Source organism: Maniola hyperantus, chromosome 7 (genome assembly GCF_902806685.2).
Source record: "Maniola hyperantus chromosome 7, iAphHyp1.2, whole genome shotgun sequence".
NCBI classification, from domain to species: domain Eukaryota; kingdom Metazoa; phylum Arthropoda; class Insecta; order Lepidoptera; family Nymphalidae; genus Maniola; species Maniola hyperantus.
Window position 1 is genome coordinate 4,896,959 of NC_048542.1, and position 20,181 is coordinate 4,917,139.

At 40.0% G+C, this 20,181-nt stretch overlaps 1 protein-coding gene across 2 annotated transcripts; it reads right to left on the bottom strand.

Annotated features, from left to right (window-relative positions):
- Nucleotides 1–692: 692 nt before the first annotated feature.
- Usp20-33 (Ubiquitin specific protease 20/33) lies at nucleotides 693–20,046 on the bottom strand. Of its 2 annotated transcripts, XR_011236960.1 has the most exons (22): nucleotides 19,583–20,046; nucleotides 17,836–17,955; nucleotides 15,217–15,321; nucleotides 14,207–14,339; nucleotides 13,534–13,684; nucleotides 13,092–13,179; nucleotides 12,508–12,600; nucleotides 12,192–12,291; nucleotides 11,043–11,130; nucleotides 10,168–10,265; nucleotides 9,406–9,538; nucleotides 8,235–8,367; nucleotides 7,641–7,769; nucleotides 7,155–7,270; nucleotides 6,441–6,619; nucleotides 5,857–6,046; nucleotides 5,242–5,355; nucleotides 4,732–4,875; nucleotides 3,847–3,973; nucleotides 3,618–3,746; nucleotides 2,173–3,263; nucleotides 693–1,924 (listed from the first exon to the last, which is right to left on the bottom strand). XR_011236960.1 is itself a non-coding variant. In XM_034970290.2 (21 exons), exons 1-21 carry the CDS (start codon nucleotides 19,658–19,660, stop codon nucleotides 2,643–2,645), a joined length of 3,069 nt encoding a protein of 1,022 aa, XP_034826181.1. In that variant the 5' UTR covers nucleotides 19,661–20,046; the 3' UTR covers nucleotides 693–2,642. The 2 variants fall into 2 exon arrangements, 1 of the variants encoding a protein (XP_034826181.1); XM_034970290.2 differs by having other exon boundaries at nucleotides 693–3,263.
- Between the last annotated feature and the right edge of the window lie 135 nt (nucleotides 20,047–20,181).

The following is a 20,181-nucleotide window of genomic DNA, read 5'->3' on the forward strand; positions in this document are numbered from 1 at the left end:
GACATAAAAAGTTAAAATGGCGCGTGAGGAGTTAAATTTTACGCGTTATACTAGTGGCATTTCTTTCACAATCTTCCCTGCGGACAGGGACGGCACTGCTCTTAGACCTGTCAATATGCTATTTTGTATTAGCTATGGGGTGAAGAGGTAAGGATCACGATCTCCGTGTAAAATGTGCTAAATAAGGGTCTTTGTGCACTCATCCGTATTCGGTTCGTATCCGTGATTCTTTGAAGTGGCCGTCATACAAGTATGTACTCATTCGATTCGTATTTTTACGGAATCCGTGATTTCACGGATGAGTGCACAAACGTCCTAAGGTTGGCGCTACAGTAGCCAGCGGGTAAATTTTAAAAACAACGCTAAGTTTTAAATAGATAAATAAACTACGTTAATAACTACGTAAATCGTTGAGGTATGATAAACTGGACTAACTAAGTACTGTAGTCACTAAAAATATTAAATTTCCTGACTTGGCAAACTTCAATCCGTTAAATTTTCTAGCTCGGCATACTTCACTCCGTTAACAACTGCTACAGTGCGACAAGGCTCTCTAAGCACTTGAATGACATTGACAGGGGGGCGCTGTTGGAGAACAAAGGCTTAGAATATTCAAACAAGAATACTTAGGACACAAGCTTAGGATTCAAACAAGGACACTTATCAGGCATTATCAGGCATTATAAGGCATCGTGAGTTCCGATTTTCGCCACGCGCCAAGATAGCCTTGTCGCACTGTACATTCATACCAATACCTCTGCCCACGCTAGCGCCATTTCGAGTTTTGGAACTATTATTTAGTGTTTATAACTGGACTTACCTCTACACTCCATTGTATTAGCATCCTAGTCGGTTCAAGTCATTAATGGCTCGGTAAGCAATCATAGACAAAGAGTACCCCTAGCACTAAACTTTGATAACGACATTGTGATACCAGAGTCAACTAGAGTTTGATCGCAGTTTGATCCTGAATCGACGGTATATCAAATATGGTGACGTAAAATCAAAGAAAAAATAAGGCTACTTTAGGGCTACCTGCGTCAAATGTACTAACATTTGACGCCTGCCAGAGACGTCGAAGCCTCAACTTTGTGTTAGAAGTTCCCTTTGTCGTGAACTGTGTCAGAGTCAACTACTGATATTCTCTCTATTGGCAACATATACAGTTGCAACAAAAGTACCATATTCTCTTTAACATTTTTTTTTAATTCATCATAGGTATACGCTTGACCACAATCACACCTGATGAAAAGTGATGATGTGGCCTAAGATGTACGCGTTTACCTAGAAGATGCCTATTCACTCTTGTTTTAAAGATATATATTCAGAATGCGACGATCGCAATGTCATAATCAACATTTGTTGCTTAGGATCGGGGCCCATTGTCACTATGACATTCAAATCGTAATGTGTATAACCCGCACCACTATAGAAACGAATTTTAAATGGCGGCGCTCATGCCCTCTCACTCGCACACTATACCTGTCTTTACTCGCCCACGTCCGTATTATACACAAAAAAGAATTGCCATTACAAGCCGTCAATTTCAATTTATTTCTTTATTAGCGCTGGTTATAACAGCAATTTATGATGACGTCTAACTTGAGTTTGTGGAAACTTTGGAAAGTAAGTACTAATTTTAATATATAAAAGGAAAAGGTGACTGACTTGTGAAGGGAGTAAAATAGGGGTTTGAAATTTGGGTAGTCCACGTGGACGAAGTCGTGAGCATAAGCTAGTCCCATATAAAAACAGAGTGAGCGCTAAACTTCTTTCCACGGATAAGTTAGTATAGCACTCTCTCTGTTACGTACCCACACAAATGATAGCGCTAAACAGAGAGAACTCTATATTATCTTCACTCCGCGGATAGGGTATAGTACTATCCTTTGAACAACGCACCGTGCGGAAAAGGATAGCATTACTTTAAGTGGCGTGCAGGTCATAGAGGCATAAAAGCACTGCTTACCCAAGTTGGAATGGCTCAATGGTCATTTTTCATCATGACAGCCTCTAAATAGGTAACCTAACTGACTAATGCCTACCCTAGGGGACATAAATGCACTGCTTACCCCAGTTGTAATAGCTCAATGCATATTTTTCATTATGACCTGTCAGTAAACAAGTTCCTACCTAACTAATGCCTACCCTGGCTTCAACTGTGCACGCCACTGTTTAGACCTGTCAATTAATTCTGTTGTACACAATCTCTAAAGTCTAAACTAAACCAAAATGAGAGGTCTAAATATATTGCTATCCCTTTCATAATGCTCCCTGCGGTAAAGGATAGCACTATATATAAACTTATCAATTTAGTTTGGAGATTGTAGATTGTGTACAAGAGAATTAGCCACATTGTCAAGTATGACGTCACAAATGCATTATTCACGCGATGTCACAGGGAGTCAGGGCCGAGTGTGGCAACTGAACGGCGAAACGCGAATGGGGCCCAACGTATAATAATATCTATAGAAAAATATTAAAATTTTCCATACAAGATAAGAACACCAATGTTTTTAGGTTAGAAACAACCCGATAAATGCATTGTATTAACACCAGTCACCGGTCAAGGAGTGTCCGGCCTCGGCCGCGGCCGCGGACCTCTGCGTCAGTCTGTGAACAAACTGGAGGGCCAGATAGAATCATTTCACTGTCCGTCTTTTAATTTTTCTCACTTTACCCCCTTTCGAGGCCTTATTTTTGAGGGATATACTATCTAAATTTGGTAATTCCGTGTCCGTGTGTCCGGTTTTATCTTTAACGAACACGAGGTTATCGTTGGCATCGTGATCGGAGCTGTCTATTCCGTTCTCCATGCGTACCGTGTTGGTGTAACTTTGGGTGGGGCTGATGTCCATGTCTTCGTCCGAGTCGTAGTTTCCGTTAGGCTCGTGCCGTTTGTATTGGAAGTGTCTGTAGGTTATTTCTTCGTCAGAGTCAGCTTTGGCCGGTTTGAATCTTCGGTTGATGTTTTGTAGGGACTGGTTCTTTTGGAGAGACCCTGGGATCGAATCTCGGATGTTCATTTCTGATGTCGACTTGGTACAGTAGTCCTCTCTATCGGACTCGGAGTATTTCCGGGACAGTTTCCTAGTGTTAGTGAAGGCAGGTTGCGTGGAGTCGGGAAGGGGCGAGGCGGGAGACTTGAGGCGCACCTCTGGACCTCCCCCATATATATCTGTGAAGAACCTCCACAGTTCTTCGCTGAGTTGGGCGTGATCGGAACCAGGTTTTAGCATGTACGTTGTTTTACCGTCGATCTCCTGTAAAATGTCATTTTTAGTAAGCGCTTTTTGTATTAGCTTACTGAAAATATGCGTGCATATCAGATACGTTCTGGGTACGCAAGGACGGGTATATAAATTTTTACCCTGAGAAAACACAAAGCTTTCTACGAGATTTGCAATTAAACTTAAATCTTCGTGGACGCAGTCGCCTAGAACTTTTTACTTTCATGACGAGTACTATTGCACGGTGGTATCACTCAAAATGCACCTAACTGCCTTGAACCTGCGCAGTGAGCGAAACGATTAAATTGTTGATACAAATTGAAGGGGAACCCACGCCATACTGATGGCGTACACCGCCAGAGGGCGCTCTCGCTCCTGGCACGTTACCTGTTCAGTGATAATGCTGCGGTTGTCGACGGGCGGCGGCGGGCGGCGCGCCTTGTTGCGCACGAAGGCCTGCCACTGCCGGAACCACGCCATACTGATGGCGTATACTGCCAGGGGGCGCTCTTGCTCCTGGAACGTAAGCGACAAAATACAACATAACCAACAACAAACTCGGCAAACAAAGATTCAAGATGCTTTTGAATATTCGGGAGTAATACTCCTGCTTTACCTGGAAGAGAGCGTGCAAGTCGGCGAAGGCAGCCAGTTCCCGCGCCCGCCGCGCACGCATGCGCTGCGCCGCGCGCGCGCACACGCCGCACTCGTGCGCGTGCGACACCGCCGGGCCGCCGCCGAAACTGAAACGACGTGAAATACGACGTGACGATAGTGAAAACTAGCTTACGCCCGCGACTTCGTCCGCGTGGACTACACAAACTTCAAACCCCTATTTTACTCCCTTAGGGATTGAATTTTCAAAAATCCTTTCTTAGCGGATAGCTATCTATCTTAATGCCAAATTTCAACCCGATCCGTCCAGTAGTTTGAGCTGTGCGTTGATAAATCAATCAGTCATCTTTTCCTTTCATATATTTAGATTAAAAAAAAAGAATAAGGTTTCTTGCTAATTAACTTTTTTTCTGAATAATTCGGATGTTCGTGGGAAGGTCATCTGCATTTACATTTTTAGGGTTCCGTACGTTTGTATAATCAGAAAAGCCACCAAGAAATGTATTAGTATACACATTAATACACAGCAGCTGTGATAGCCTAGTGGTTAGGACGTCCGCCTTCTAATCAGAGGTTGGGGGTTCGATCCCGGGCACGCACCTCTAACTTTTCGGAGTTATGTGCGTTTTAATTAATTAAATATCACTTGCTTTAACGGTGAAGGAAAACATCGAGAGGAAACCTGCATGCCTGAGAGTTTTCCATAATGTTCTCAAAGGTGTGTGAAGTCTACCAATCCGCACATGGCCGGCACGGTAGACTATGGCCAAAACCCTTCTCATTCTGAAAGGAGATACGGGCTCTGTAGTGAGTCGGCGATGGGTTGATCATGATGATGATGACACATTAAAAATAAAAAATAAAAATTAATAGCTGTACAACTCACTGTCGATGTAGAAAGTCCCACAGCGGTTGCGGCAGGCGCGCGGCGAGCGCGGGCAGGTGCGGCACGCGCTCGGGCCGCACGCCGCCGTGGATGCACACGAAGTCGCTGTTGTCTATGGGCCCCGGCTCTGCCCACGTGTTGAATCTGATCAACAATAATTAATCATTTGAGCGTAGCTAACTAGTTGCAAAATGTTTTTAGGCAGCAATTAGATGAACAATCCAGTATTTTGCCGTCTTATTTCTAAAAAGCAAAATGTAGTTTTTGCGATTGTCTAAAACATGGAAATTTTCAATAAACTGAAAAAAAAGAATGTTTCGTAAAACTGAACTAAAAACCTACCTCGCATTTTTTTCATTTGCCATCCATAATAGAGTTCGAATGAAGTTTTAAATTGTTACCTTACTTTGTGTTTCGATTTAAAATATCGAAATGCCAATCGAGAGTGGATAAGAAATATATTGAGAACATAATATGTAGGAAAAAAATTAACAAGATAAAATAACTTACTTATTGATCCACTGTTTGGAGATGTAAAACTTGATATCGTTAGGCTCGGAGCTGGCTGATTCTAAAATTTCCGCCGCTTTCTGCCGTAGGATTGTCATCTGAGGATTTACTTTTCTGTAACACAAACACTTGAGTTGCATGTGTGTTGGCAGTTTAATCGAAAGATTAAACTGTAAACAAGTTACATTAAAATATGCACAGATTTTCAAATGTTCAAATGTAGCGAAGGTGCATTTATAATTTTCACAGAATAATAATCAGGAGTATAAGCTAGCCAGAAGTTTTTGATAATGGTGATATCAGACGGTATTTTTTTCTGTCTTTGATTTGGCATCTTTCACTCGAAACGAAATGTATGAACACAAAATGAATCAAAAGTGATAAACAAAATGAGAGTCACTTGAGTAAACATAAACTACGAATGAACAGTTTCATTTCACAACTAGAACACAACAGAACATGAAAGCAGCAGCAGATGTACGGTCTATCCTCAAGGATCCATAATAGGAGCAAAGAAGAAACAGTATAATGAGAGGGTCAGTATTTATAATGTTCGTCGTCATGCATCTCCCCCGCTGAGCCCGCGTGATGTGACGTCACGATGAAGACAGTTACCTGTAGAACAGCACGTAGGCCTCACACGTCGCCAGGTGGTGGGGAGGCAGGGGAGTGACGGCCGCGTCGTCGAACGCGAACCAGCGGCCGTCAGGCGCCTTCGCCATGCACGTGTAGTGACCTCCCCCCGCAGTGCCGGCATGGCATATCACAGCACATAGGGAGTAGCGGGTGATTTTTGACGTGCATTCTGTTGACAAAAGTTTTATTTTAATTTAATGACAACAAAACTGTGGCAGAAGTCCCAAAGCCGGCTATAATGTGACGATCACAATCCTCCACAAAAATTTTGGTATGAGTAGTACAAATTGACCCATTAAAGATTACTACTTTGGTGATTCAGCAGTTCAAGTAGAATATGGTACAAATTCCTGAAAGGCACACATTGGAGGTTCCTCTGGTACTGCAAATGTTCATGGGCGGCGGTAATCAATTAACATCAGGTGACCCGCCTGCTCGTTTGCTAGCTATAATTATGAAAAAAAATGTTACTTCACTTCTGTCAAATGATTTCATGTTCCGGACGGTGCCGTAAAGGAACTGCGTACGAACTTAATGTGGTACACAGTATGTGATCAGTTTACCTTTATGCGTATAAGGCGCCATATTCAGATCCACGATGGGGAAGGACACGCGCGCGGCGACCTTGGCACTGGACATGAGCTCGTGGCGGAAGCGCTTGAGGTGCACGCAAAGGACCTCCGGCAGACGGATCACGCCTGACATCTTTATACCGTTCCGCAGCTTATTGCACCGGGAACAACTGAAAGTAAAACAACTTGTAAATTTTTAGGGTTCTGAACGCACTTTTGTAGATATCATTTGTGTTGTGACACATATTAAGGATGAATTTTACTTTTACAATTTGTATGGCAAATGACATATTGTTGGGAGGTTTCACAGGTTCTTATTTACCAATAAGTGCTCATACGAACTAGCGGTCAGCCGCCCAGGCGGTTCGTCTTAGGGGTTTACCGCCTAGTGCGCATAGGCAAGATGGCGGCCAGCCGCGAATCGGGCCGCCGCATCCCGTTCAACCGCCGCGGTTGGAATTTCGTCGCGGTTTAGTGCGTACAAAATGAGCTGTTTCATATAAAAATATAAAAGTGGCTAGCCACGCGGTTAACCGCTAATGCGTATGAGCGCTAATGTAAAAAATCTGATGTGCTGTTTTGATTATATTCTAAAAATTCCTAATTCGATTACAAACGAGGGATTTGAAAATACTAAAGTTTAAAATGTCAGGTAAAATTTTCCTGAGGGATTACCATCTAGACAGTTGAGATATTGGTGCCCACCTGTACATATTATCGCCTTTGAGTTCGTCAGCACTGAAGAATGCGGCCAGACAATCCTGTAGAGAAACTATTGGTCCGTAGAACCACGACCGCAGCCAGCTTAGGAGCCACCAGATCTGGTAATGACCAACCAGCATAAGGTATTTAAAGCTAGAAGTGTCAGTGGGCAATCAAAAGATTAAGACAGTTCTACAAATATTCGAAACGAACGAAACTGTAGCCGCCATGGTGAACTCTTACTGTGACGTCACATGGATTGTAGTTGTAATGTATTTCAGAAAATGCCGTTCGTTGTTTACCAATCCGTGTGACGTCATGACAGCTCATGAACCTAAGCAAAATAGCGGTTAGCTTTTTCACGAGGAAATTTGAAACACAAAATTTAAATGAATTTTTATTGCACTTATCGATCAAATAAAATTTGTGTAATTTTTTTGGTAGTTTATTACTTAGGATCTTCAAAAAAGGGGTAAAATACCATATTACCCAGGACTCCTGCGAGCCGTGCGGCGCGTGGTGATTGAGCGGAGGCTGCTGGCACCGCAGCATGGCCAGGTGTTCTCTGGAGGGTATGGGCAGAGACAGGTCCTGGAACGTTTCCACTCGAGTCGACACCTGGGATCATTAGACAATTTAACAAACATATTAAGTTATTAGTTCCTGCGTGTATAGGAACCGCCATTACATCACCCGTTTGGATGATAACATAATGGTAATTAGGACATTGGATGTTTTAATGTTAGCAATAAGCTAACTATTTCAGAACCTTTTATAGAGGATTTAAAGCATGGGTGCATAAACATTTATTCGTGTGCGATCAGTGTTTCTTTTAAGAAACTTCCGAATTAGCTGATAGTTCATGTAGAAATTCCTGTCTTATGTACGTAGTAAGAAAGTTGCAAGTCTCAACCTCCTTGCTACGTTACAGAGTGACAGATACAGACAGAAGCTGGTGATCACCTCTTTCTAAAGTTAGATGTGTAATACTCACTGCCAGGTATATTCACTGTAATAAGTTTATAGTTTAATGGGTTAAGCATGAACAAACGAATAAGTATCTCAATAAGACATAGATCTCACCCTATCACAGATGAGACACTGCACGGACGAGAGCAGCTTCCCGTCGAACACGTCGGATATAATACTGCGGTAGCGCGCGCCGCTGCCGCCGTCGCCGCCGCCGCCGGAACCGCCCGCACTCCATGTGTTGTTGCTAAAACAATGCTTCATCATCATCATCATTATCAACCCATCGCCGGCTCACTACAGAGCACGGGTCTCCTCTCAGAGTGAGAAGGGTTTTGGCCATAGTCTACCACGCTGGCCATGTGCGGATTGGTAGACTTCACAGTTCACACACCTTTGAAAACATTATGGAGAACTCTCAGGCATGCAGATTTCCGCACGATGTTTTCCTTCACCGTTAAAGCATGTGGTATTTAATTAATTAAAACTCACATAACTCCGAAAAGTCAGAGGTGCGTGCCCGGGATGCTTAAACTTGGTTTCAGGTAAAAAGAGTCTGTTGAAAAAGGGTCGGGAGAAGGTAGGTGTCGACACGACAGTGGAGGGGGGTCTACACATAAAATTGCTCTATGTGTCAACTATCATTTTCGCGAAAATCGCGAGCGTCAGCTAGTTCCGCATATTAAAAATCGTGTTCGAAGAAGCTGGCAATATAAGTAAGACACATAAGCAAAAACCAGTTGCACGCCGCAAAAAATCTTTTTCAGAATGACCTATCTAGTGTCACTAAAGACATCATATTGGACGAAGCAGTCAGGCAGAAAAAAGATAGTTTCATGGTGAAGAAGAATATCATTTTGGGACGAACCCAACGTGCGTTCTAACGCCCGTTATCTTTCTTTTTAACCGACTTCAAAAAAAGGAAGAGGTTCTCAATTCGTCGGAATCTTTTTTCTTTTTGTAGAAAGCATAGTGCAAGGGAGCAACTAGCGAATTTTTCGGAGAATGCGGAGCTTCCCATTATACGCTGAGGGTTTTAGATTTTACAGTGCCAGGCGTAATAATATACTAATTTCACAATTGGCTCTGGATAATGTTGGTAGTTATAGCTATGTATAAGTACATAAAACAACTCAGCAAATAAAATTTGGTTGGTTGGTGTCAATTTCGGAAAAAGGCGCGGCCTCCTCTCAGCAGTAACTGGAGAGGGTAGTATGTAAAGAACTCTCTCTTCTCTCCAAAACCTATAAAAGGGGATCTAATAAGTGCTATAAGTCAAACTCACGGCGCGGGCTCAGGCCTAGGGTCGGGCGCGTCGCTGGCTCCGCTAGAACAAGTCTCATATCTCTCCTCGGCCTCACTCGAACAAGACAGCTCCGACTCTGATCCGACGTCGCGCTGTGCTGTTTCTGGATTACCTTTAAAAACACATGTTTTACTAACCTGACTTCCTTAAACCAAAATTTATGGTTATTACATTGCTACAACCACAGTTGCTGTTTTTTTGATTGGCTAGATTTCTATTCTTAGTCAATACAGTATCTGACATTGTAGCTGTTATTCTACCGCAATCGAGCACCTAGTTTAAACTGCTGCAAATTTCAAACGGAGCCGGGGCGGGTAGACTAGTTCAAATAAAAAAAAGCAAACCCCGATAGTCTGCAGATATGCCAATAAAAACTACAATCATAAGGCCCAGTATTCGCAAGCGGAGCAGAGTCCGTGAAAAAATTATCACGTCATCTAAATGACATATAAAAGGAAAAGGTGACCGACTGACTGACTGACTGACTAATCTATTAACGCACTGAATCGGGCTGAAAGTTAAGGAGATAGCTATTATGACGTAGGCATCCGCTAAGAAAGGATTTTTGAAAATTCAACCCCTAAGAGGGTGAAATAGGGGTTTGAAATTTGTGTAGTTCACGCGGACGAAGTCGCGAGCATAAGCTAGTCTATCAATAAACTGATTGGTCTGCTAAACACACCTCCGTCCATCTCCGCTTTGGTGGATACCGAGCCTTTTAATGAGTGCATTGTTTTTTACCGTTAATTTGATGTGTGATCACATTATAGGCGAAGTGTGTTCCCGCGAAACTGGCCGACCGCCGATGTCGCGACACCCCCTCTGATGGGGACTGCACCCTATCGAATCAAACAATTTTATATTTAAAACCAATATGTATATCAGTTGCAAATATAATAAATATATTGATAATTTAAAGTTTAGCCTTGGAATAAATTTTTAGGGTTCCCTACCTCAAAAGGAAAAACGTGTCCCTTATAGGATCACTTTGTTGTCTGTCTGTCCGTCTGTCAAGAAACCTACAGGGTACTTCCCGTTGACCTAGAATCATGAAATTTGGCAGGTAGGTACATCTTACAGCTTTCTATCTTATAACATTTGGGAAAAAATCTGAAAACCGTGAATTTAGGGTTAGATCACACAAAAAAAAAATTAAATTGTGGTCTTGAACTAATAATTAGTATTTTCAACTTTCGAAGTGAGATAACTATATCAAGTGGGGTATCATATGAAAGGTCTTCACCTGTGCATTCTAAAACTGATTTTTATTTATTTTTATGCATCATAGTTTTTGAATTATCGTGCAAAATGTCGAAAAAAATACGACTGTAGTACGGAACCCTCATTGCGCGAGCCTGACTCGCACTTGGCCGGTTTTTTTATGGATACCGTACCTCAAAACTAAAACTACGACGGTTCCAAGCGCTTTCTTGGCCGAGAAGACCTTTAGAAGGAGATAGCAGATTTGTAGAATATTGTCTATGTTGTTGAGACCGACAAAACGTCATATAGGTATGAATGACAGCGACAACGCTCTACAAAGCCGAAATGTCATTCTTAAGGCCGATGTACATTACTTTCTGCCGCGTACAGCTGTACTCATAGTAGGTATTTACCTCAAATAGCCGTCGGTCCTGGCTTCACTGTAGGACGACGGCGCGGGCGATTTCCGTCGCATGCGAGCGAAATATGGCGCGTCACTGGCTGCCGACAAACGATTCCTTTATTTACAAGATAAACACTAACTCGGGGGGCAACGTCCTCCTAAGGGCGCCTCCTGTGAGGCTCGGACCACGGCTTAGGATGACGTTGGGATGGGTGGAGTTGGACTAGGTACTGGTTAGTCCGTACGCCCCCGAGGCTGACTTTGAAGAGGTTGACTTGTGTAGCCCTACGTGACAGGGAGTCAGGGAGTTGGACATCAAACGAGTCGCATGGAGCCGCTGGATTAGGTGGCGCAAGACCGTGGCGTGTGGAAGTCCCTACAAGAGACCTATGTCTAGCACTGGAAATCCGTTGGTTAATAATGATGATGAAGTAGTATTTAACAGTAACCGTAATGAACTTTAAATGCCTGTCATGCAACTAGGCCCAACTCTCCATGTTTATTATCTAGTTAGCAGATCCGTATGAGAAAGAATTACATATTTCTAACTAGATGATGCCTGCGACTTTATCCGCGTGGATTTAGGTTTTTAAAAATCCCACGGGAACTCTTTGATTTTCCGGGATAAAAAGTAGACTATGTTCTTTCCCAGGATCCAAGCTATCTCTGTACCAAATTTCGTCAAAATCGGTTGAACGGATGGGCCGTGAAAGGTAATAGCAGGCAGACAGACACAGTTTCGCATTTATAATATTGGTATGGAGTATGGTCTATGGATTGCAAGTTTCAAAGAGTAAAGGAAATATGGCAGATATTCGACGACCTCGCTGGCGCAGTGGTAAGCGCTGTGGTCTTATTAGTGGGAGGTCCCGGGTTCGATTTCTGACAGGGATTTGGAATTTTATCATTTCTAAATTTCTGGTCTGGTCTGGTGGGAGGCCTCGGCCGTGGCTAGTTACTACCCTACCGGCAAAGCTGTGCCGCCAAGCGATTGAGCGTTCCGGTATGATGCCGTGTAGAAACCAAAGGTGTATGGGTTTCATAAAAACTGCCATACTCCTTCCAGGTTAGCCCGCCTTAGACTGCATCGTCACTTACCATCAGGTGAGGCTAGGCAAGGGCTAACTTGTATCCGAATAAAATATAAAAAGATACGTACCTCCGGATGAAGCAGCTCTCCGCCGTATGTGGATGTTCTGATTGTTCTGTTCCGCTTCAGCCTCTGAAGCCAGCTTATCGTCTGATGTGCTGTCCCACACCTACAACATACAGATTTATTTGACAACTAGCTAATGACAGATAGCAACTAGATAATTAAAATAACGTCAAATTACGTCAAAAATTACGACGTCACATGTATGTATTTTAAACAAGCTCCCTTTCTAAGCGAGCGATTTGACGTTTGATAAAAGGTCGCTGATTTGAGTAACAGTCATCACCCCTATTATTATAACTGTGTTTCTATGTTCACATACCGGTTCTTTGAGCTCTTCGTGAAGCTGGTCCATAAAACACCTGAGGAACTCCTGCGTATCGTGTTGATGGTAGCCGCGGAACATTGGGTGAACCTGCAAAAAGATAAATTGGGTATTTGACTACATTTTTTTATTACTTTATTATAAACTAGGATAAAAGTTTTGGTATTTTACTACTTTTGAATTTGATAAATATTATTACTTTATTATAAACTAGGACAAAAATAATGACGTAAACTGAAAAAAATATTAAAATCCAACAAAGATTTACAAAGTTACAGGCATTTTAATTTTGGAGTGGGAGGGTCTTCTATCCCTTTCTCGCGAAACGAAAATTTGTATGAAACTACACGAAGCTACTATGGCATTAGTCAAAATGACGTCATAATTCTATATCGCTATCTCTGTCTAATCAGAAATATGTTTATAACTTTTTTGTTATTTGATCGATTTAATTAGTTTTTTCAGTTTTCGTCATTATTTTTATCCTAGTTTATAATAAAGTAATAAAAAATTGGAGTCAAATACCCAATTGGAAATAGTATGTATAAAGAAGGGAAAGTTTAGAAGTGTGTAGTACTCACATTTCGTATCCCGTAAAGAATACTGTTAGGTACAACGTAGCCTCTCGTCCTCCGACTCCACATTTCTTTAATTAATTTTTGGTATGCTCTGAAACAACCAAAAATGAAGAAGTGAAACTTCGTTGACGTATCATAACAGGTTTTTTGGTTTATTGGTTGTACCAACAAACACTTTGTAACAGAGCTAGTCTAAATACATATATAAAAGGAAAAGGTGACCGACTGATCTATCGACGGACAGCTCAAACTACAGGACGGATCGGGCTGTTTGGCATGCAGCTAAGCTATTATGACGTAGGCATCCGCTAAGAAAGTATTTTAGAAAATTCAACCTCTAAGGGGGTGAAACAGGGGTTTGAAATTTGTGTAGTCCACGTGGACGAAGTCGCGAGCATAAGCTAGTTATTAATAAATGTCTCTATGACAGTGGCAAATCGCTTACCGACTAAGGCCAGGTTTCTTGTCCCCTGCCAGCACAGCGACCGCGGCGGCGCACTCCAGGAAGTATGACGTCAGCGGCTGCGTGTTGCTCAGCGCTTGCAGCGCCGCGTTCATGTAGCATGTGTTGCCCATATTTTGTAGGCCCACTAGACCTGGAAAATATGCCTTTATTAAATAGCAAATAATTTGGAAAGCCAACTTTTACAGTTAGGTATAGTAATCGCTAAGGTATGGTAATAGCACAGCATGAGACATTTCATACAGTCGATCGGTGGAGGCGTATAGATAAGAGCAATCTTACAGGGTGACAGGGAGGAGATGAGGATGGATAGTACTGACCAGCAGAAGTCGACAGATTTTTTTATTTATTATTTGCCTTAGTAGTGAATCGGTTGCTCGGACATAATATTGAGGTAACGCCGCCGGGTCGTTAAATATAAAGGGCGTCGTCACACGGTATGTATTTACACTGTGGTAATAATCTAATAGTCCAACTTCTAGGGTTGTTGTTCATCATCATAGTCCATGTCATCTGGATCGAGATCCTCGTCCGAGTTGACGCTGCTCCTGAACGAGCCCAGCAGCGTGCTTACAGACATTTCTTCACCCGATTGACGCGTCTGACCCCAACTAAAATATTACTTTATATTGTCGTAATAATGTAATAGTCCAACCTCTAGGGCGTTGCTCGTCATCATAGTCCATGTCATCTGGATCGAGATCCTCGTCCGAGTTGACGCTGATCCCGACCGAACCCAGCCGCATACTCACAGACATCTCTTCCACGATTGACGAGTCGGACCCCAACTGAAATATTACTTATATTATAAGTATAGATTATGTCATAATAGTAGTTATTATGGTTCAGAAATGTTGCTAGTTCCCAGTACATAATTCGCCTATATAGTACATAGTTCGCCTATGAACTGGCGACATTTCCTATCTAAAAATTTTGACGATTTCACTTTACACTATTTCATACTCCACAGTGTTACAGTTCAAGACTGGAATTGAACAAAAATTTTAAAAAGTGCATACACAAGTGAGGCTTTACCTACACTGGCAGGCTGTCACTATTTAGATGAAGGTGTTTTCCTTCATGCTGAAAAGTGAGATAGTATACTGGTTGCCATTTCACAGTCAATATGCTATTTAAGGCAATCTAGCTGCTTGTGTGCGTGTTTATAGCCAATATATCAACTCTACAAGAAAGACTTCATAGACCAAAGACAATAAAAGATTGATTTCTCAAACAAAATATAATTTGCACACTAAATCCATACTAATATTATAAATGCGAAAGTGTCTGTTTGTCTGTCTGCTTGCTTTTCACAGCCCAACAGTTTAACCGATTCTGATGAAATTTGGTATATAGTTAGCTTACATCCCAGGGAAGGACATAGGTTACTTTTTATCCTGGAAAATGAAAGAGTTCCCACGGGATTTTTAAAGGCCCATCCGTTTAACCAATTTATATGAAATTTGGTACAGATGTAGCTTGCATCCCGGCAATTGACATTTATGCAACTTTTTATCCCAAAAAATTAAAGAGTTCCCACGGGATTTTAAAACAACCTAAATTCACGGAAGTCGCGGGCATCCTCTAGTTTTAATGCCATTCAAGAACATGCTATTAACAGAAAAAGAAAATATTAATGTGATAAAAACTGGAGAGGTCTCTTACGTTCGCCTGTGCGAGTGCTGCTCTGATGTGGACCTCCTTTTCGCACAAATAACACCATATTCGCTCCGTCGACACATTCATGTGAACACAATGCGATGCGTAATTCTGCAGCAAAAAAACATCTATTAATACTTAATATCATAGTATCATAAGTATGAAATTGTTTGTTTTCTAGCATGCTTTATTAACTTGCTTACTTGTCAGTCTGATTGTTCATTTGTTTGTCTGTTCTGCAATTGATTTTAAACTGCTGACTGTTAAACATAGGTTGTTTTTTTTTATTCAAGGAAGATGAACTACTACAGGATTTTTAAGAAACCTAAATCCGCTCCAATCCGTAGATGTGGACAAAAGGTAATAGGACAACATTTAAAACCTAGGTACTTACTGAAAATGCATCAAATGCATCACAGATTTAATGTAGTCATGGACAAAAAAATGCTTTTGTCAGGGACAATCTAAGAGTGTAAGGTAATGTTACAAAGAGAACACCTCCTATAATTTTGATAATAAATTATTCTTCACATTTGTAAATGGAAAATTGTATTTGACATGTATTTGTCATGTAATATGACTTTACAAGTTTGTTATAAACTTGTAAAGTCATATTACAATTTACTATATCCTTTCCCAACACAATTATGCTTACACTTGGCATCATGCCTAACCTCTTAAACCAATCTTTATATAAATAGGAGCCATGTTGACTTCCCTAAAAAAAAAAAAATGTGTTTATTATGTTCACTATTTATGATTATAATTACGAGATTATAACAAAGATTTTACATTGAAAATTAATTCTTGGATACAAGTAGGTATGTGTTAATAACTTGATTAAAACTATTACAAAAACACTTTGGAGATGATAATAATAAATAATGTCAGAAAACAAGGATAAAACAAATAATAATACACAAGAATCTAAAAAGTTCATAGATTTTATTTATAGTAGATGATTGAAGATATTGCTTAGATGTGTGTGTATTTAATTTTAATCTTAAGCGGTGATAAACCAGTGGACAGTGGTTAAGACCTTGGTCTCCTTTTTGGGGGTCTAGGGTACGATCCCCAGTACGCACCACCAAATTTTTTACGTGCATTTTAAGCAATGAAATGTCACTTGCTTTCATGCTGAAGGAAACTCGTGAGAAATCCGACATGCTTAAGAATTCCCCATAATGTTCTCAAAGTCGTTTAAGTCTGCACATCCGGCCTTCTCAATCTGAGAGAAGATCCATGCTCAGTAGTGGACCGGCTATGTAAACATTATGCTAGTGAATGTTAATTTACTAACGTCAAGTAATTAACAAATAAATCCTGTTCTATTACATTTTTTTAAAATAAATAACCAGTTCTTTCTCTGATGCCTCAATTTTACTTAATATTGCATCATGTCAAGGAAAACAGAATTATGCTAGGTCACTTATCTACTTCTAAATCTTTTGAGTTAGTTTAAATATAACGTTCATATAAATTGTCACAAGTCATTCCATTATAAATAGTTTTACATAATATACTTCACCCCATATCTGTAAGAGCACATACATAATTATCATCAGCTTATTTCCGCGAAATGTTCATAAATTATAGCCCATAAATCAGTTAACACTGCTACACTCTTATTAATAAACATAGACTAGAGCGGTATTAACTTTATTCCAAGTTGTAAGTCTGCAGTAGCTACATTTCGTATTAATAAACATAGAGTAAGGAGGAAGTAAAATAATGCGACTCTACTCTCGGTGTAAAATTTACTCCTCGGTGCCACATGGTTTAACGACTGACTAAGCATAATCTACGCACTAAGTATGCATATTTTGACCATCAGCCATAGCGTTTATGTTTGTTGTGTATGATAATAATCAATAAAATTATTTTTGATTAATGATATTTGTGTTTTCATATCATAAGTTTGTAACGCAAATTAGAAATGTACTTACCTACAAGATCAATTCAGATTATTTCATTGATAATATAAAGTGAAACTGAAGCGTTTTCTGAGTAATTAATTGCCATCAATACTTCCAAATTCCCAAACAAAAATGGCGGTGCAAGTTATCAGCTGTGAAGTCAATGTCAACAAAAAATACTGTCACAGTTATAGGTCCGCTGGTCTATATCGTCTGTCACTGTCACACAGCATTCAGTCCGTTCGCTGACTCTCTCTTTTACTTTTTAATAAAGGGGCTGCCACACGTGCACGCTGTCATTCTGACGTAAGGCTGGCATTGTTAAATCGGGCTTATTCCATGTTTATTAATAAGATTGTTAAAACGAAGCTAATACTACGTTGGTCCTGGAAGTAACTAGTCCAAGTGTAGCTTAGGATAATGCTTGAAGTAAGCATTTTTTATTAATAAGGGTGCTAAGGTCTACAGACTTAAAAATCCATGATTATTTAAAAAAAATCTGTTCTGCTTCTTAGATTTAACTTTACCTACCTAAACCTATTTAAACAAAAGCTTATCATTACAAATGCTGACCACCTTGTGTGTAAACAAGAAGAAGATTTTGATTTAATAAGATTTTTTAAATTCAAGGGACTTGAATTAACACCAACGCTATAACTAAAAAGATGTTACAACCAAGCTTGTTACAAATGAAATCTATTGTAGTTACCTTTTGGTGTATAGTGCTATGGTCATTTTTAACTTCGGAGCAGCCCACATGATGGCAGTCAGGTTGTAAGCAGATCCAGAGGTTGGGCCCTAGACACCCGCAGTCGAAGCAGCTCAGGCTCTGAAAAATAACATTTGCTTGTAAACAAGTATTGCACTAGCTATGTCTGAAACAAAGACAGGCACTTTCACATATTGTATAAGTATGGATTTGTTGGAGGCTGGCTGCACATTAACCAAAATCTGATCAACTGAAGAGGGACTTCGGCGGGGAGGGGCGATGCACGCACAACAGACGGAAACGTTTAAGTGCGGAAACCAGCCCAGAATGAAGAAGAAGAAGAGGGTGCTTAAGTTTTTAAAAAAAATCTGTAATCGATTGACTCTACAGATCACATTCCACAATGAATGCAGTCTTTGGTAACTTCAATTTAATACAGATATATAAAGTATCTAGTAAGTATAAGTAAAAAAGCTTTGGTAGCCTAGTGGTTAGGATGTCTGCCTCCTAATCGGAGGTCAGTGGTTCGATCCAGGGCACGCATCTATAACTTTTTGGAGTTATATATGCATTTTAAGTAATTAAATATCACTTGCTTTAACAGTGAAGGAAAACATTGTGAGAAAACCTGCATTGCTTGAGGGTTCTCCATAATGTTCTCAAAGGTGTGTGAAGTCTACCCCACATGGCCAGCATGGTAGACTGTGGCCAAAACCAGAGTGAGGACACTCTGAGAGGAGTGCTTTGTAGTGAGCCGGCGATGGGTTGATCATGCTGACGATGAAGTTAAGTAAGTTGGGTGTAACATACTAGTATGATAAAAAATATAATAATATATATTCTAATATATATGTTGTTACATTTAGAAACATCTAAATATATAAAAGGAAAAGGTGACTAACTGACTGACTGATCTATCAATGCACAGCTCAAACTACTGGACGGGCTGAAATTTGGCATGCAGATAGCTATTATTACGTAGGCATCTGCTAAGAAAGGTTTTTTGGAAATTCAACCCCTAAGGGGTTGAAATAGGTGTTTGAAATTTGTGTTGTCCACGCGGACGAAGTCGCGAGCATAAGCTTCTTTGTCTATAAATTATATTGAGATCAAAACAGAGTAGGTAATGTACACAATCACTAAACTAAACTGACAAGTCTAAATATTATTGATGGTAGAAGCCTATTATAAATTATAATACACATTTCTGACAGCAAAAGTCATTTATATATAAATATATGTGTTGAATCTTAACAATACTATGGTCTGTATGTACAGTAACATACAGACCACAGTAACATAAATGCTTCTACTATACATTTAGTAAACATCAATACTGAACTGAATTGCCTTTTTGCATTGTTTAAAATTTTAAATATATTTTACACAGCACACTTCACATAAATTTATGTTTAAGTGTAAATATGTATTGTTAAAGTCAATAGTGTGTCCACTGTATTAATTAATTATTAATGCATTTTACTTATGCATAAAGCATAGTAATGTTGTTGTCTTATAAATATACCTATTGAACATAGGAAACTCTTCAAAAGAAAAAGGAATTAACTATGTACAAGGAGAACATGATAATAGTATATAAGCAGTTCAAGTGATAACGTCTATCTAAGCAACTCGCAAGGCATCGGGCAATGCATTGCATAATGAGAACACAAGTAAGGAATGTTAATTACCAATTACACTGGTGTTGCGTTTCGAGGTTATGTGTTATTAAATTGGGGACCCTTACCTCCTTCGACTGCCATAGATCCTTTCCGAGATGATCAACAAGTCTGTTTAGATGCTCACACGTCACGCCTTTGTCCATTGCGAAAAATTCACTTTTGTAGCTAAGGAAATACGTAAATACCAACAAGAATCTACTGAATCATAGAAGTCTCACAAACAATCATTTCTTAAATTTTAGCGATTAGAGAAAGTGCAAAGCAATTGAATACACATAGATAGAGAAGATTAAAGGGCCACATTTTGAATATAGGGTGATAATTTAATTAAATTTACAGAAATTTCCAACACAAAACGTTCCGTGACGAGCGAAAATGTCAGATCCAAAGACAAATCACAGACAGAGTAGTTAATCTACCTAATTGACTAATTTCTAAACAGCAGTGCACTCAAATATTTGCTTTTATCATGCTTTTATTATCTGTAAAGAACGGTTTATAGAAAAACTAAAAAAGAGAAATCTCATGATATCCATTTTTAACTCTTGATTAAAAGTTAATGAGCCGGTTTTTCAATCAGCAAATAAAATATTTATGATAAATCCACTGATAAATCCAATAAACCCTGTGAATAAATCCTAATAAATCGTACGTTTTGGCAATT

Excerpts from the sequence above, each read along its gene's own strand:
- Usp20-33 (XM_034970290.2), bottom strand. The coding sequence starts at position 19,660 with ATGGACAAAGGCGTGACGTGTGAGCATCTAAACAGACTTGTTGATCAT. Across the intron at positions 9,539-10,167 it reads GATCACACATCAAATTAACG|GTAATCCAGAAACAGCACAG; the intron begins GTAAAAAACAAT and ends GTGTTTTTAAAG. Across the intron at positions 4,876-5,241 it reads TCCAAACAGTGGATCAATAA|ATTCAACACGTGGGCAGAGC; the intron begins GTAAGTTATTTT and ends ATTGTTGATCAG.